This window comes from Sinocyclocheilus grahami, unplaced genomic scaffold, assembly GCF_001515645.1.
Source record: "Sinocyclocheilus grahami isolate Dianchi unplaced genomic scaffold, SAMN03320097.WGS_v1.1 scaffold1598.1, whole genome shotgun sequence".
In the NCBI taxonomy this organism is placed as follows: domain Eukaryota; kingdom Metazoa; phylum Chordata; class Actinopteri; order Cypriniformes; family Cyprinidae; genus Sinocyclocheilus; species Sinocyclocheilus grahami.
Window position 1 is genome coordinate 73,796 of NW_015506777.1, and position 18,890 is coordinate 92,685.

Sequence of the window (18,890 nt, forward strand, 5' to 3'; positions counted from 1 at the left end):
GAGTTTTTATATTTTATATTTTTTATATTTAAAGCGAGTTTTTTGGGCAGTGTAGAGTAGGGCTTGTTGTTTGTCATTTCTCCGATCACAAATGCAGACATGGTTTTATGTTTACGCGGCGCGATGCAATGCAACGCGTAAAAAGACAGTATAAGTCATTATAATACATAATTATGTCCCCACTGGATGCAACGAATGCCTCGTTTATAATGGGTTTTCATGTTTTTGAATCATCGCTCCAGCCGGACAGGGCATCACAGTATGATAGGGGCGTAACATTTCCGTCATGCACTTGAGGAATTCGGCCAATCACAGCAAACTGGATAGCTGGTCAATCACAGCACACCTTGCTTTTCAGACCGATGAGCTTTGTAAAAATCGACGCGTTTCAGAAAGGTGGGGCATAGAGGAGAAACAATAATGTATGTGGAAAATAATGTGTTTTTTTAACCTTAAAACGCATAAACACATTTCATTACACCAAATAATGTTCTTTTTAGCAACATCATATGACCCCTTTAATTAGTACATTAATATGACGTGTTGCTTCCTATTGTTTATGTAACTGATATATAATTCATATCATCCAGATTTTCTCTCGAATGTAGTGAAAATCTAACTACTTTTAAATGTATTAAAGAGCAATTAATACATATTTCATTATACATGAGTGAACTAGTTAAACTGGTAAAGTTTAACTAGTTAATTAGTTACTGTTATTAATTTTGTCATATGCAAGAATAACCCTGTGGTAACTGGACAAAAAGTAGGTAACTATTAACTTAACTAACAACTAGTGTGCATTTGGCTCTATGTCTTTAAATTGGCTGTTTCCTAACTAGTTAACTAGCAAATTAGTCACTTGTCAACTAATAACTACTATTTAACAACTATGTTGAAAATGGAATTTGTTGGTAAGAGAAGGTAATTAGTAGTAGTAGTAGAAGTAGTTGCAGTAGTCAACTAGTATTTTACTTGATTAGAACATTAATATGACTTAACTACTTATGTAATCCATTACTGATGGTATAGCCCATTCACTGTCAGTGATAAAATTATGTGTTTAATGAGCAATTATTGTAATAGACAAGGATGTTGTTCCTTAACATACCCTTTCCCTACAACTCATGGAGTTCCTTTACAGTACAACATCCTGTATTCTCCCCTCCTCTTCCTCCTCTTCATCTTGATCATCGGTCTGGATGCGAATCTCTGGTCCATCTTTATGAGATTCAGGCTGGCTCTGAGCACGCTCAGGTTTGGGGGTGGAGACAGATGATGAAGGCGGTGATGGCTGCTGAACAGACATGGCTCGACGCAGCAGCGGAGTGCGCTTGCAGGATAGGAAGTCCGGGGATGGAGATAGGAAGTCTGTTTTGGAGGAAAGGCCAAAAGATCCCTGACGAAGCACCATTCGGTTTTTTTTGGAGCGTGAGCCATGCTCAAACTCAAGAATGGAGAGGTGAGCTGCATAGCCTTCACTCAGAAACTAAGTCAGATGGAATAGAAAAAAAGGAGGGAAAATTGTGCATGAAAAGATATAGTTCTGTTAAGTAATTGAGTAGACTAAGAGGAAAACACCTTAAGCCGGTAAACTAAAACGACTGTTCCCGGTTGCATGAAAGCCCTTAAGATAAGACATCCCTTAGTTATAAGGTTAAGGGTGCCCTTAGTGAAACTTGGGTTGCAAGAAAAAACCTAAGGTCAACTTAAGGAATCTTAAGTCTGTCATTAAGTATTCCCCCTTAATTATTTAAGTGTTCCCTTAAGTGTTGCTACAAAGTACTTCCCTGTTGACAGCTGGTATGAGCTGGTTTAAGCAGGTCCTTAGTTAGTCATGAGCTGGTTCTGAGCTGGTCCTGAGCAGGAGCTAGTTGCTTAGGACCAGCACATGACCATCTTAAACCAGCTTATGACCAACTAAAGACCAGCTTAAACCAGCTCAAACCATCTACCATGCTTCAAAAGATACCTAACCAGCATATGCTTGTTTTTTTAACAGGGTTAGTAACTATTTCACCTTAATAAATTTAAGGAACCAAACCAGCTCCCTTAAGTCATCTTAAACTCAAACACGATGGCTGATTTTATGTTAACTGAAGAGGAGGAAGTACCGAGATGTGTTTTTAATGTTCAGAATAATCCCTTATTCGATCAATAAATTATGTGCAATTATTGAGAGAGTATCCGTTTTACCGTCAGTAAATCCTTTGTCTCACCACAGTCTAGTTTGGTTTACATTTTTTTGTTTTCTGTGATCTTGGTATTCTCCATAACGTAAATATTTTAGTACAATTGTGGTTGTAGCAAAGGTTAAGTTTGTGGTTGGTTATGTTCTGTTTATTGTGAGATGTAGTAACTATAGCAACGGTGGCGCCCATTGCAATATGTTGCCAGAAACTACAGTGAAACGCTTAGTACAATCACTTTGGTAAGGGTTACAGTTAAGACTGGGGGGCAGTCGTGGCCTAATCGATAGAGTTGGACTTAACCCAAAGGTCATGGGTTCGAGTCTTGGTACCTGCAGGGAATGGCTGCCCGCTGCTCCAGGTGTGTGTTCACTGTGTGTGTGTGTGTGTGTGTGTGTGTGTGTGTGTGTTCACTACTCACTGCTGTGTGTGTGCACTTGGATGGGTGAAATGCAGAGCTCAAATTCCGAGTCTGGGACACTTCAGGGATACCCCCTAAGTCAAATTAAGAGCTTTCATGCAAACAGAGCTTTACCTGGCACTGATGCTGATGTTTCTTGGATGGCCTGCCTACAATGTATATCTGATTAAGTGCCAGTCCCAATGTGCTGTACACAGACATGTCCTTCATAGATCCATACGCTGCACTGATATTAATGTGACACTATGTGGGAAAAACAAATTTATTCAGCATGTTTTTCCTTCCCAATGGACAATTGAGGCATGCAAAAATAGCAAGCTGTTTTAAATAAAGATAACATAAAACATTATGAGGCTAATCATTAAGAAAAACCTACAAAATCGTCTTGTAATGTAACATATTATAATGTATAATGTAAATGTCCTGCTGTGTTGTGTACACGCCATCGGCAGACCTCTTTTACTAGACTCTTCAGAAAAATTGTTTTCTGACGCAAGGGGTCATGGACGAGTCCTTCTGCGAAGAAGACCATGCCCTGAGGGAAGTTGTGCTGAGAGAGCCAAGACACCACCCTCTGCTTCTGCATGTCAGGACGGCCAGTAATGTAGATGATCAGATACCCAAGATCCTGCCAGTGTCTACAGAATAATCAAAACACAGTTATACAGGGGCTAACGACATCTATGAATAGTGTACAAAATAGGGCCTTAAACTTGATCTGTGAAAGGAGTCTTACCTTTCAGAAATTTCTCTCATCAAATAAAACATAGCCCTGCCCCCAGACTTAGCAAACTTATCTAATACAGTACATCTTACAAAAATATGGCATTTGTGCCTCTAAAGGACATTAAAGTGTGCTGTATTACAAGTAGTGACAGCAGTATAAAGGTGCCATCACATTAGCAAAATTTTGTGTGAAGGAATTGTCAACAGTCAATAGGTCTCTTGTCACTAATGATGTATGAAGCACAGTTCACAGTCACTTTCAAGCTAAACAGCTTTCTGTTTGTAAACGTGGCATAACCAACTTGAACCCATTTTGAAATCTGTGGGGAAATGTTTCGCTCCTACACAAGAAATTTTCCATCACGTGGATTCCCATAGAAATGGCTATGTTTTGCACATGAAAAACAGTAAACCACACATTAAGACTTGTCTAACTGTTTATCATCAGTCACACATTTACCTGACCACATCCACAGCTCCAGGGCGGACTTTGGGATCATTGCCCATAAGGGAGACACTGGCAGCAAAAGAGCCATCAATACTAAACACCACACACTCCATTCCCCGTGGCAACACTGTGAGGAATGCCTCTGCACTTGTCTGATCACCTCTGTAAGGACAAATAAGGAAATGCAACCAACTCCGGTTAGAAATTCCTCCATTCTTGAATTATTATTATTTTTTAAACACAGTCTATAGATAGATATTACAGTTATTTACTGTTTTGTGATGAGAATGTGAATACTTACTTGACCACCATTTTAATGGGGTAGACACCCACTCCGAGTCTTTTATTATCAGGCATGGTGTAGGACACCCGTCCACTGCTGCTGGTCACCACAGTGTCGAACAGCACCCAACGGCCAGAGGCAGGCTGTGTCTTTAAAAACACATCCACCTGAGAAACAGACAGGATATTTGAACTCAAAAAAATATATACCAGATCACAATTTTAGTTTCAGTGAAACTTTTGTGCTGTCTATCCATCAGAGTGGTAATACTAACAGTTGTCTTTAATTTTGTAGCATTGGTCATGACAACAATACAGTTATGACAATGACCATCTTACCTTCTCTCCCGTTAGGGTCACCATGTCAAGAGGGCCATACATAAACCGCCCCACCAGTGTCTGCGGGCCATCTTCTGTCACAATGACATCATGAACTCTGTGATTCGCCGTTACATTCTGATAATGAATAATAATAATAATAAGATAGACCTCCAATTCAAAGGGATGCTAATAAAAACTATTCAAACCTATTTTAACAGGATTATTATAGTTAACTTAAATGAAAAACACAAAACACCTTAAAATAAACATTAACTGAAATTAAATTCAGTATTTTAAACAAACTTATTTTATTCAACTAGCTGCTAAGACGACATATCTCATTTTGATTTGTCAAAGCAATATATTCTAACACTAAAGGACCTTGTTGTTCTGATTTATTACTATGAATTAAAATCACACTGTTAAAAACAGCTTTACAAGAAGATTCATCAGCATGTTTAGAGTTAAAAATAGCAAAGGCCTGAAAGTGTCAGTGCTGACATGTTCATGTTGAATGTCTTGGGCAGTAACTAAAACTGAAATAAAAATTATATAGACATATAAAAAAACTAATAAAGATAACAAAAACACACAACAAAATTGCCAAAACTTTAAATAAAATAAAAACAGAAAATATTAAAATATTAAAAACTATAATAGTATCTCAATCGTACTAAAATAACACCGATATATAAATTGTTGTCTGTCTTCTTCATGAAAGGATGTTGACATTAGAAAAGTTTTAATGGTTCTCCAGCACAGTGGTACATTTGCGAATACATATATTGTGAGACTTAGTAAGGTTAAGAGGGGACAGTTGTGTTGTACTTTAGAGTCTTTCTAATTCTTTAGGGAATGTGGAAATATCTGACAAGAGTTCTCAAAGGATGTTCATGTTGACAGTATAAGATACTTTAGAAAGAGTTTTTTACACACAAAGTAAGTAAACATCACAAAAAGGAACCACAAGCTACACTGGCAGACTAAATATTGCAGTAGATGAGCTTCAACATAAAACATTAATTTGCATCAGTTATGTAAAAACTCCTACAGTGTCACGAATCCGGTCTATAATCTTCCGTTCACTCACCACCAGAGGTCACCCGCTCTCCACATGGACTCTCACACTACACAGACTGTTACACATCACCCGGGACTACATTTCCCATGCTCCATTGCGCTAATCACAATCTCTCCTGAAACCAATCACACACAGCTGCTACCAATAACACACACTATATAAATCAGTCTCACACCACCATTCAATGCCGAGTATTGTTTAGCGCATATTCTTTCATAGCGATAGCTACTTTACAGAGCCACTCCAAGTTTCTTAATCTAGTATAGCCTTGTTCTTAGTCTGTTTACCCGTGTCTTTATCCTTGCCTGTTATCTCGTTTTGTCTGATCTCTGCCTGCCCTGAAGTTTATAGCCTGTTTTGGTATTACCCTTTGCCTTGCTGTTTCGAACTGTGTTTGCACCTTGCCTGGACTCTAGCTCGTCTTGTGGATTCCCCGTTTGCCTCACCCCCAGGATTAAGTTCGCCGGAGATTGACCATGCCCATTTACTGGACTACTCTTGTGTCTTGCCCTCAATATACCCGTTTGCCATTGTTTGACCCATGTTTGTTATGACCATGTCTCTGTCTAATAAAAACCTGCAGATAGATCCGCACGTCTCATGTTTTGTTCCCCCCATTACATACAGTTTGAGCCAAGGGAGATTAAAATGAGCTCTAATGGTGCGTTCACACCAGACGCGAAGCGAATATGCGCATCGCGCTACTCGCTCTAGATTACTCGCGCGATGTTTTTCATGTCACTCGCGTGAATAAAAACAGTGCGATCAACCATGGTGGAGATAACTACAATCGCTGTTTTGTACCTGTTGTCAAAAAGTCCCAAATACAATGGAAAGCCAAACGCTGACGTGTCTGGGTTCACAGCACCATCCAGAGGAGGATGAATAACTTTTGAGCTCTAATGGTGCGTTCACACCAGACGCGAAGCGAATATGCGAATATGCGCATCGCGCTACTCGCTCTAGATTACTCGCGCAATGTTTTTCATGTCACTCGCGTGAATAAAAACAGCGCGATCAACCATGGTGGAGATAACTACAATCGCTGTTTTGTACCTGTTGTCAAAAAGTCCCAAATACAATGGAAAGCCAAACGCTGACGTGTCTGGGTTCACAGCACCATCCAGAGGAGGATGAATAACTTTAGGATCCTGTATTAATGGGTGTGTTACATTTTCCTACTGAATATATACACTGATATTACTATTATTTTTATTATTGATAGCAGCATCTCTGTAGCCATGCTAATAAAATACAACTACCACTACAACTGATTTTAATTGTTTTCTATGCTCCAGACCTATATAATAACAGACGGCTGCAATAATGCTCTCTTCTATTGTCTGATTCAACCAGACGTGCCAATAAGCTCTTCGCTGATTGGCTTGCGGGAGAACGCGTTAGGCGAATTTTCCGCTCGAGTTGAAATTTTTGAACTTGCGCGAAAGACGCGATTGAGGCAAATATCTCGCGTTTGTGGCAAACGCGTCGCGCATTTCGCGTCATTCGCGTAGCCTGGCGCGAATTCGCCTCTATTCGCGTCTTTGCATTGACTTTGTATGTAATCTACTTGCGCGAATAATTAAATTTGCGTTTGGTGTGAACGCACCATTACAGTTTGACTGACACTAACAGGAATTTCATCTATACACTTTTATTCATATCACCCCTTATAATTTATATTGCATACACTACTGTTCAAAAGTTTGATGTCAGTAAGAGTTTACTGTAAGAGGTTTTTTTTTTTAATGCGTTCTTTCTGAGTAAAGACATTTAAAGAGCAGGTCATATGGGTTTTTGAAAAATATCTCTTTTGCCGTTTATAACGTAGCTATCCTTAAAATGAAAACAATCTGCAAAGTTGTTAATAAAAAAAGTGCATTATAAATAAAGATATTGTCTCTCAAAAGAGAGAGTCGATTCTGAATCGCCTTAACGAGTCATCATATTTTCAAATCTTGTGCCTGTTACCAGTATACGTCACTGGGTAACATAACTAGTTATGATTAATTATTCATATTTCCCATGAGCTGATTCGTTACAGTACGATTGATACGTTATGTGTACATTTTCAAATGAGTGCTCAAAATATGAAGTTTTTGTGCTAATATGTGCTAATATGTGATGTATACCTAGTGCAGGTTTAGGTTAAGCATGATATTACTGTAAGTAATAGTTCAGATAATTTGCTGTGAACCCACTATTTCCCAAGAATGTAGAGTGACGTTATTCTAATTACATCGTTTAATAATAAAGAACGTAGCATAGCACACAGACTTTATAATCATTGTGAAATTGCTGTTTATTTTGCTGCACCAGCAGTTATAGGGTTAATGCGGGCTGGTGCGCCTGTGAGCTGTTCTGTGTTCTGACTAAAAATTAAGACAGAGCATCTTTTGTCTGTCGTTCTTCAAACATTACAATAGACATATTTTGGTTTACAAACTGTATTGTTTCATCAGTTAGTCACGTTAGCACTCGGCCAATGTATCCACCATTATTGTTTTAAGTGTTCACAGTTTAGCAGCTAAACTTTAGCAGTGGGCACGATTTGCTTGCATAAGTGTTTTTGTATTTTATGTCATTATTATAAGAATGGATTAGAGCACTATATTATTGTTCTATGCAAAGGTGCTTTGTCAATGGTAGTGCTCGCTAACTTGCTCAAGGACTTCTCTCTGTGCCAATCACAACAGGTTTGGCCAGCTGACCAATCAGAGCAGAGTAGGCTTATGGAAGGGAGGGGTTTGCTCCAAACTTGCTTGGAACTAATCGTTTCGAAATCATTGGCAAATGACTCTAACATTAAATGTATATTCTGAGAAAAATACAATGTTTTCTGACCTCCGACACAATATTAGGACACTTTAAAATACCATATGACCTGCTCTTTAAGATAAAAAATGGCAGTGAATACATATATTATATTACAAAGGATTTCAAATAAATGATGTCCTTTGGAACTTTCTATTCATCAAATAATCCTGGGGAGAAAATGGATTTTACGGTTTCCACAAAATATTAAGCAACACAACTAACTCAGCATTGACAAGCAGAAATATTTCCTGAGCAGCAAATCCGCATACTGTAATGATTTTTGAAGGATCTTGTGGGACTGAAGACTGGAGTTATGGCTGCTGAAAATTCAGCTTTGACTTTTTAAAATGTATAAAAATAGAAGTTATTTTAAATTGTAATAATATTTCAAAATATTATTATTTTTTACCATATTTGTGATCAAATAAATGCAGCCTTGGTGAGCATAAAAGACTTCTTAATAAAAAATTTTTTTACAAATCTTACAGATGCCAAACAGTAGTATAAAACATTACTACAATATTTTGAAACGTGGTGCTCTGCAAGGGCTTCATTTTTTTCAAACATGCAGACTTGACATAAAACATTTATAATAATTATAATAATAATAATAATAATATTAAGTGCTTTTAAAAGCACTTTTTTTACTTTTTTATTACTATATTGCTATTATTATTATGATGATTATTAATTGCTTTTAAAAAGTATTTTTTATATATTTCCCAGTAAATGAGATGTGTGTTATAAAAAATATTCACACTGTACAACATTGTTTTATCTTAACTAATTACAGGTAAATTATCGTGATACTCACCCGTAGTTTGACCTGTGTCCGTCTGCGAAGCCATTTCTCTCGGGGGCTGGATGGAGAGATGGGAATAGCGTCTGAACAATCACCTTCCCCACCCTTCAGACAGTCGCATTGCATTACCTGACAAAGTGGCAGAAATATTGATGCTGTAAATTCCCAGTCTTATAAATTCAAGGCTTAGTCTGAATTAATCCCAAATCTGAGTGAATGTCTGAGACCACTATGGTAAAAACGTTTCTATTTTGTGTTTTCTTTTTTTTCTCATTGAATATAACATTTTCATTAAAAAAATATTTATATTCCAGAATTTCATTTTTTTTTTGTCAAATTAAAATGTTTATTTCCAGATTTAAATGAAAGCAGTTCCACAGACACCACTGTAAATGTTATTATAAAATGTGTTTTATTTAGTATGCTTATGAGAACTTTTTTTTTTTTTGTATTTAATGTTATTTATTTAGTCTGTCTTTCTGCTCCTTTCTACTACATAATTCTCAATAATGTGTTGTTAAAACTGCTCCCGTGAGTCTGTGTCCTCTCCGGCATGACATTAGCCAACATTTGCTGAACACATTAGACATAAAGAGCCACAGTTCTTCTTATCTTTTGACTGGATCAATGCACTTCTACATGTTTCTAAATATAGTCACTGGATGACGCATTTCAGCATTATTACATAGTCTGTGCTGTTTGGCCTTCTCTTTTTTTCCCCCTCAGTTGTTCAGAAGGCAGCTCATTGTTTGACATGGCATTCGTGTAGAGTTCTCAAACAAATTGAGGTGTGAGTCACTATAAGTTCACGAGAGTCTTAACCAAGGATGTCTGTAATAGCTGCAGAAAGCTACCCCGTTTGCATTCCCATTTATTTCAATGGCAGTTGCTTGGCTGGTACTGCATTCCCTGAAAGTATAGTTGTGAACTTAATTACGCTTTACACTACACGCTTATTCATAAACTGGCTGAAAACTACGTAGCTACTGTCTGTTTTCAGGTTGTTGTCGTTTTTTTGTTTCGTTTTTTACATACGTGTGAAATGGCTAAAATTTGCAAAAATAATCTCTTTTGATCTAATCAGTCAAATGGGTTTGCAAAAAACTGTTTGTGGTTCAGTTTGATTCATTAAGAAAGTTGTGTTGGTACAGCTTCAAACTGGGCGATGCTAACCAAGCTAACCATACTTCTTGCTCTCAGCCCTTCAAAGTGACCTAGAGATTTGATCATGTGATGACAGCCCTATTTCATTCCGTTCTGATTCCCATCTGTGTTATTGTCTGATCTGAAGCAAGTTAAAGGGGTACTATGATGCAATTTCAAGTTTTCCTTTGTCTTTTGAGTGTTACAAGCTCTTCATGCATATATAAGATCCGTAAAGTTGCAAAGACTAAAGTCTCAAACCCAAAGAGATATTCTTTATAAAAGTTAAGACTCCTAAAACGCCTCATTTAAACACACCTCCACATATCTACGCCAGTGTGTTGGAAAATTTGCATAACGCCGCCCAAATGTTTACGCAAAGAAAGAAGGCATAACTTTTATTCTCGCTGTAGTATTGTTGCCGCCGCCATGTCATGGAGACGCTGTGTGTTTCCAAATATGGTGTAACATTTCCGTCACACGCTTGAGGTATTCAGTCAATCACAACGCACTGGATAGCTGGCCAGTCAGAGCACTCCACGCTTTTCAGAACGATGAGCTTTGTAAAAATCAACACAATTCAGAAAGACAGGGCAGAGAGGAGCAACAATATTGTACAGTATGTGGAAAATAATGTGTTTCTTGAACCTTAAACTTTAAACACATTGCATTACACAAAATAATGTTATTTTTAGCATCGCCATATGACCATTTTAAGGGAAGAAATGGCTGAACTTTAGACTTTTTAGTACTATTGTCATGCTAGAGGGAAAGGCAGCAAGCATGAGTGAATAAAAAAGCAAATCCACAGCTTTTCCAGAAGTGTACAGTAAATGAACAAACTTTCCAGAAGGCCAACAATTCACAAAAAAAAAAATTCTTTATTGGTCTTATGAAGTATTCTAATTTGTTGAGATAGTGAATTGGTGGGTTTTTGTGAAATGTGAGCCAAAATCATCCCAATTAAAAGAACCAAAGACTTAAACTACTTCAGTCTGTGTGCATAGAATTTATTTAATACACAAGTTTCACAATTTGAGTTGAATTACTGAAATAAATGAACTTTTCCACGACATTCTAATTTATTGAGATGCACCTGTATATGTTATGCAACCTTTGTAATAGAGCAGAAAACTGTACTTACCTGTCTAAGAATAAAAGCCACAGCATCCGTGGACTTCCAGTATGATGCGTGGAAAAGGTGAGGTAGTGCTATAGTGGGAAATGTGGTGAGCACATCTGGACTGTACAGCACATAATCTAACCGCTTCAACCCCCACCACCTGCTACATACTGAGTGAGAAAAAAAGAGAGGATTTATGGTATACATGCCTGAACCACACTTATAAATAGCCTATATTTCCATATCCATCAAAGTGTCTGACTTCCATGTGGAAATGAATAAAGTATATGAACAACATGAAAGCACCTGATTCAAGGACATGCTGTGCTCTTGAGACTCACTGTGTGAGATGCTAACAGGCTCGCTAGGGGCAGTTTCAGACCCCTCAGCATCAGTGCCAGAGTGGGCAGGGCCAAGTGGAACAACTCGATCGCTGCCCCTGCGAGACACACTTCCTCCACAGCACTGCTCTGGGGGTCCATCTACAGAAACACTGCTATCTAAGAAGTGTCTGAGCACGGTGTCCACTTTGAGGAGAAATAAATAAAACACAACAATTCCAATTTATTGACTCTAAGAATGTATTAAAAAAATATATATATATATATATATATATATATATATATATATATATACACATACAGTTGTGAGATATGGTTTACGGATTGGCTGACTGTCGGGTGACTTTAACTTGAATCATGTCCAAAAGTTCAGTGGTGTATAAAGTACCTGAAAGCCATACTCAAGTAAAAGTACAGATATCTTACCAGAAAATGACTTTGGTAGAAGTTGAAGTCATCGTTTAGAATATTACTTGAGTAAAATCTTAAAGTATGTGATATTAATTGTACTTAAGTACAAAAAGTATTTTTTAAATCTTAAACGTACTTAAGTATTGAAAGTAAAAGTACAAGTAAATGCAAAATGGAAAAGAAGCAAATAAATATAAAAATAAAATCATACACAGCTTGAGTAGCAAAACTGTTCAACTGTTTTAACTCTTTCTTCTATTTTGTATTTTTGGGTAAGAATAAGAAGCACTTCATACTTATTGTCTTTCATTCCAGCATTAGAAAACATTTCTGGAATCTGCATCTAAAATAGCATTTAGCTGTATTTACACAGTTTAATGTAGCTCAGATGGGACATGGATGTATTTAACCTGCAGTTACAGATGGATAAATAATGTTTTGTTTGTTTGTAACATAAAACGTTGAATACTTATATTTGAAATGATTTAAAACATGAAAAAAATAGTCGAAATGTGAAATTAAAACCGCCAGTAGGTGGCAGCAAGTGACTGTCAATGAGTGAGTCATTGAGATTCAAACCGATTCATTCAAACGGCTGATTCATTCAGGAACAAAGCATTTGACTGGGTTGATGAGTGAATCACTGAATCGTTTACTCAAACGATTTGTTCAAAAAGCTGATTCATTCAATAAGTAAACACTATTGGCAAAACAGTGCTGTGGTCTTTGTTTGGAACTATTTTCGTTGGCAAAATGGAGCAAAAACATGCATTATTACGTCTAAAATGTAAGTCAATTATTGCTAACTTTACTGAACTTGAATAAAATTATTATTAAATGTCTGAAAGGAATCCTGCTAAGATGGCGGCAGCGTGCAGGTTACGTCGCCGCCCTATGTACCGTGACGTCACATTCTCATTCTTTTACAAGTTATTTGCGCGCAATGTATCTGGTTGCCATGACAACCTCATGCCTGCTGCATTGCAGTGCTGCTCTATGTAATCCTAGTAAAAACTAAAGCAACTCAATGTAATAACTGCACATAATGTAATAAATATTACATTATTATTCTAATAAAATGTTCATAATGTAATCATTTTCTCAAAACGTAAAATCTTGAGCTCATAATATAATTTTTCAATATAATAAAAAAAATGTCACATAATGTAATAGGTTATTATATGAGAAATGTATTACATTATGAACACATTGTGGCAACTTATTATGTAATCACAGTTCACAAGGTAATACCAGCACATAACTTAAAACAATTATTATTATGTTTACAATATCATAATTATCTTTCAATTTAATAAATTTGAGCACAACATAATCAGTTTTATTAAATGAAAATTAGGCTTATTAGGCTACATTATGACATGCTTAATTTTTTTGATATAGTGCCTGGTTTCACAGACAGGGCTTAGACAGTGTCAGGATTAGGCCATAGTTCAATTAGGACATGTAATTTTTATAAATGTGCCTTAGAAAAAACATTACTAGTGTTCGTTTTGAGACCAAATAAAGGCACTTTATTTTTTATTTTATTTAAAGTTAGAGCAAGTTTCTTTCAGTTGAAAAAGCTCAGACTTAGATTTTAGTCTGGCATTAGGCTTAAGCCTTGTCTGTGAAACCGGGGATAGTCATTTAAATGGTTGTTATAAAAACTTGTTTAGGCCTATACATTTGTGTAGAGTATAATGTATTTATAATTTTGGCGATATGATTAGACAGTTTTATCTTCCTGAGGTAAATGTCACGAACAGTAACTGACACATAGGCCTACTTTACAGGCTGTTATACTGATGATCCCTGCACTGTAAAAAAATTACAGTAACTTACTGGCAATTTTGGTTGCCAGTAAGACTGTAAATTTACAAGAGTACTGTAAATCAATAATTACAATTGTACTGTAAAAATACAGCACACTGCTGTATATATGCTGTAAAAGTATGTTGTTTTTTTACAGCTATCCCTGTAAGATTACAGTAGCAATGTTTACAAATGTGAGTGAAATTACAAGAGCAACTGAACTTGTACTGCTATACATTAAATTAGGGCATTTGTTGTGAAATTCAGTTCACTAAATTATCTAGTTGAGATTTTTCCACTGCTGTGATAGTGTGTAAACCTACTTTTCCCTGTAATTTTCAGTAGTCTTTTTTGTCAATTTAGTGTGTAATGTGAACAATAGAACTTTAGAAATAACAGGTTTTCATAAATTTAACAATTTATTGTACAATAATGTTCATTTAACATGTACACCATTTTCCAAAACATATTTGGAGACACAAAAATGAAGATTGCACATTAAACCAAAGGCTTTAGCCTTGAGAGAAAAAAATAAAAAAAATTTAAAAACACATCCCTACAGTGGGACTGAACTTCATTCATAAACTCAAAGTTTAAATAAACACGAAAGAAAGGGTCTGAACTGTGCCTACCTTTAAATTGCCAAATCCATGAAGGGGTAAAGAAAATATTTCCAATAGTTTCACTGACCAAGTTAATTGTATTTTGAAAAGAAAATAGTTTTACATTTGTTTGCATATTTTGTAATAGATTTTTTTATAAAATATTTTTGCTGGACTTTGGTTGTATGTACTCAATTCAGTGTGCAGTCAGCATTTTTTTGCTGTTTGAAAACTTTTCCAAAAAACATCTAATCCTGATAAGCCATCCAAACCTGTAAACCTAAAAAAAGTAATGGAAATTTGGATGTCTACAATACATATTCAGTAAGCGTTTATGTTCTGACATACCTCTGAATAAATTCGAGGGTGCATGCAGCTTCATCCTGATAAGCAAGGTTTAAGTTGTAATAGGTCGCAAACAATACTGCCAGGCCCTCAACAAATGCCTCTGAACATGGGCCAAAGACAGCTTCCCTTTCGACTGACAACATCTACTTGCTTGGGGTCATGGATTCACCTGTAAAAGAAATACAGAAGGACATAGATTAATAAGTGTTGTAAAAGCATGGTTTATGGGTAGTACATGTTAACTAATAAAGCCACTGATACTATGATACTATAAACTAAAAGATAGTGAAGACCATGGTTACTAATGAGAGAGAGTGGTTCAGAGACAATAACAAATGGAAGGAATATAGGAGTGAGAATAGAACTGTGAAGTAGAATACATGAACAGAGGTGGCAAAAATATAAATATAATAGAAATAGAAAGCAAAGAACAGTGTGTATAATAGAGACAGAAAGTAAGACACATTACCTTGAAAGATCAGTGCGTGTGAATCCGGTAATCCATTTCTTTCCATGTCGGCTGCAGTTGCTGCTACCTAAAAAATATATACAAATATTTTGCATTACCAGTTAAACTTAAGACATTAAAAATCAAAATGATATTACTTACATTAGCTTCAATTAGAAGTGATTCTGTTCTCTCTTTAAAATGGGCCATTAAGAGTTGCAGGATGCACAGGACCAGAGAATTTCCTTCTTGATACTTTGACAGAACAGCATGCACCTCACTGTTTGGACATCCCTAAAAAGATGGAAAACAGTGGTGTAACACAATCACAGACAAGCCACATGATCAGTAACAAAGTAGCAGTAAAGCATGTGCACAGCAATTTCCAATGTACTTTCTAATGAACAACTAAAGTACTAATATTACTACATGCACCCTTATAATTGATCCTTACAGCAACTCCATCGAACAAACACGTGCTAATTAGTTAATGGCTTGGCAGTCGATCGTTCTTCCATTGGCTGGCTGGCTGGCAGTATGCCTTAACAAGATCCACTGGCGGATCAGTCAGACAGCTGCAAGAGCGCTCGGAGTTTAACACGTTCTCTACCACTCTCTCTACAAGGAAATATATTGTGACCTGTCAGTGACGGCTCCTGCCAGCCAGTTGAAGATTGAACCCCTACTGTAAAAATGCCTATTAAAACGTGAATTATCCCAGTAACAAGAATCTTTCTCATAAAGTAATTTCAGCGACAACAGGACAAACTGCAATGCTTTTTAATAATTCTATAAAAGAAAGCCAACTTAAACTCCATTAGGGGTTCAATCCCTAACTGATTGGCAGCACCAGTGACCATTGGCAGCTGGCAGTCTGATTCTGGCAGGTCACGTGATCTGCCAGTGGTTGGCTGCCTGGCGGCTGGAAGTCCACTGTCAGGAACCATTGATTTATGTCAGATTTATGTTGCACTCCTTCCACTCTATACAGGAATAATAATATAACTTTTTTTATTGTACATCTGTTAATATGACTTTATTCTTTTACATATTCGATGTTTTATGGAGTGATATGGAACCCGTTCAATTCGGAGCTGAAAGTGACTGGCTGCACTAACCCACCAGTCCGGATCACGGTCTTTTGAACACTTTATTTGTGATAAACCTCCCTAAAATGTCCACAGTTTAAAAGACTAGACTTATAATAATATATTAATCTTAAATCAGGATAAAACCCCCTAAACCATATATGATCTTAAAGAATAGATTAATGAGAATATATTTATAATAATAATAATAGTAATGCATTTCCTTGCAGCTAGAGTGGTAGAGAACGCGTCAAAATTAGAGCTCAATTGCCACTGGCTGGACTGAGCGGCCAGAGCAGCGTCAGACCCACCAGTCGGTGTTATGGACATTTGTCTCCTTTATTCAGGATAAACCTCCCTTATACGCCCATAATCATAAAATAATATATTTCCTTGCAGAGAGAGTGGTAGAGAACGTGTTATACTGGCAGCTTCATAGCGGCTGGCTGGACTAAAGTGTCAGTAACCCACCAGTCGGGATAACAGTTATTTGACCACTTTGATTGGGATAAACCTCCCTAAAACGTATATCATATAAAATGATAGATTCATATGAATATAGCCTATACATAATAATAAAATAATTTATTTTCTTGCAACGGGAGTGGTAGAACGCGATAATCTTTAAGTTTAACAGTGACTGGCTGGATGAGCGGCCAGCGAAGCGTCAGTAACCCACCAGTCAGGATCACGGCAATTTGACGGCTTTAATCGGGATGAATCTTCCTTAAACGTCAATCATATAAAATAATAGATTCACACGAATGCATTAATAATAATAAAAAAATGAATTAAATTGTAGTGAGAGTCATATGGAACGCGTTAAACTCGCAGCTCAATAGCAGCTGGCTAGACTGAAGAGTAGGCAACCCACCAGTCGGGATCACGATCATTTGACCACTTAAATCAGGATAAAACCCCCTAAACCATATATGATCTTAAAGAATAGATTAATGAGAATATATTTATAATAATAATAATAGTAATGCATTTCCTTGCAGCTAGAGTGGTAGAGAACGCGTCAAAATTAGAGCTCAATTGCCACTGGCTGGACTGAGCGGCCAGAACAGCGTCAGACCCACCAGTCGGTGTTACGGCCATTTGTCTCCTTTATTCAGGATAAACCTCCCTTATACGCCTATGATATTAAAGAGTACATTCATAAGAATACATTAATAATAATAAAACAATTCATTTCATTGCAGTAAGAGTCATTAAACTGGCAGCTGGCTGGACGGAAGCGGCAGTAACCCACCAACCGGGATCACGGCCATTAGACTACTAATTAAACCTCCTTAAACCTATATTATATAAAAAATACGTTCAAAAGAACATATTCACAATAATAAAATTATGCATTTCCTTGCAGCAGGAGTGGTGGGGAACGCATAGGCATACTCGTAGCTTAAAAAGTCTGACTGGAGGAAACTGTTATAGGAGGACATGAACGCAAATAATATATTAATTGACTCAAAGTTGTTTACAAAAACAGAATGATTTCCTTGGAATGAGAGGCAGCAGAGGCTGGCTGGTTGAGCGTCCAACAAAGCGTCAGTAAGCAACCAGCCGTGATCGCTTTCATTTGACTGCTTTAGTTGGGGAAAATAACCTAAAAGGTCAAGAGTCATAAAAATATATTCATAATAAAATAGTGTATTTCCTTGCAGGGCGAGTGATAGGGTAGGCGTTCTACTCGCAGATCTACAGCGGCTGCCTGAAGCTGCCAGCCAGCCACTGGCAGGTCACATGACGTGTCAGTGGCGGTGTTCCGGTGAATTCAGTTCCCCTGTTTCCCCCTCACAGCGCCTGCGCAACTTGGCAGTGTTGCCAAGTCCGCGGTTTTCCAGCGGTAGTTTTTAGTAGCAATCGGGCGTTTTTTTTAATATATCCTGGCAACCCTGAAACTCCAGTACAAAAATCATGACGTCATGATTTCGCCCCGGCTAAGCAAGTCAGCTTATGGTGGTTTTGCTGTCTTTCTGCAAGCAATGTTCATTTCACCATGTTATTTAGATAATTTGTAATTAAATACGTATTAATGTACGTGACGTCCTGTTCAATCTCAACATAGAGTCAGATTTCCCTGCTAATTCTAACTTTTGCCTGTTATGAAGTGTAACACCATACATTACAATTAGACAGTTAAATTTCTTCGTCAGGGGCATTCTTTTGTTCAGACGCCCATTTCCATTTTATTGTTATTGTTGTTGTTAGTGTGTGTGTGTGTGTGTGTTTCTGTTAAACAACTTAATCCTTGTCGAAATAATAACAAATAAACTATACTGCACAATGACTAGTCTCTCTTTTATTATTTTAGGTAACTCAGAGTGATGCTCCTGATGTGTTTTTAAAATGTCATAATTACGTCTAACCACTTTTATCTGCAGAACACTTTACACTGAAAACACAGGGGGAACAGATTTTTCTAGAGGCCTGAGAAAATTGCCCCCCCCCACCCCTTTTTTAAATGTCATAATTATGTCTAGC

General features: G+C 37.0%; 1 protein-coding gene and 1 long non-coding RNA gene across 2 annotated transcripts in view; both read right to left on the reverse strand.

Moving 5' to 3' along the window:
• Positions 1-1,117: 1,117 nt before the first annotated feature.
• Positions 1,118-18,890, reverse strand: part of plrdgb (PITP-less RdgB-like protein) — a 112,709-nt gene continuing 94,936 nt past the window's right edge. The window contains exons 11-19 of the mRNA XM_016257796.1: positions 11,695-11,880; positions 11,375-11,523; positions 9,100-9,216; positions 4,406-4,522; positions 4,086-4,234; positions 3,797-3,946; positions 3,065-3,248; positions 2,725-2,853; positions 1,118-1,489 (exon numbers count right to left, since the gene is read on the reverse strand). Of these exons, the coding sequence (XP_016113282.1) occupies positions 1,139-1,489; positions 2,725-2,853; positions 3,065-3,248; positions 3,797-3,946; positions 4,086-4,234; positions 4,406-4,522; positions 9,100-9,216; positions 11,375-11,523; positions 11,695-11,880 (1,532 nt within the window). The 3' untranslated portion in view covers positions 1,118-1,138. The remainder of the gene's footprint in view (positions 1,490-2,724; positions 2,854-3,064; positions 3,249-3,796; positions 3,947-4,085; positions 4,235-4,405; positions 4,523-9,099; positions 9,217-11,374; positions 11,524-11,694; positions 11,881-18,890) is intronic.
• LOC107571472 (uncharacterized) overlaps positions 14,642-18,890 on the reverse strand; it is an 11,273-nt gene continuing 7,024 nt past the window's right edge. The window contains exons 3-5 of the long non-coding RNA XR_001607187.1: positions 15,478-15,609; positions 15,337-15,403; positions 14,642-15,036 (exon numbers count right to left, since the gene is read on the reverse strand). This is a non-coding gene — a long non-coding RNA (uncharacterized lncRNA). The remainder of the gene's footprint in view (positions 15,037-15,336; positions 15,404-15,477; positions 15,610-18,890) is intronic.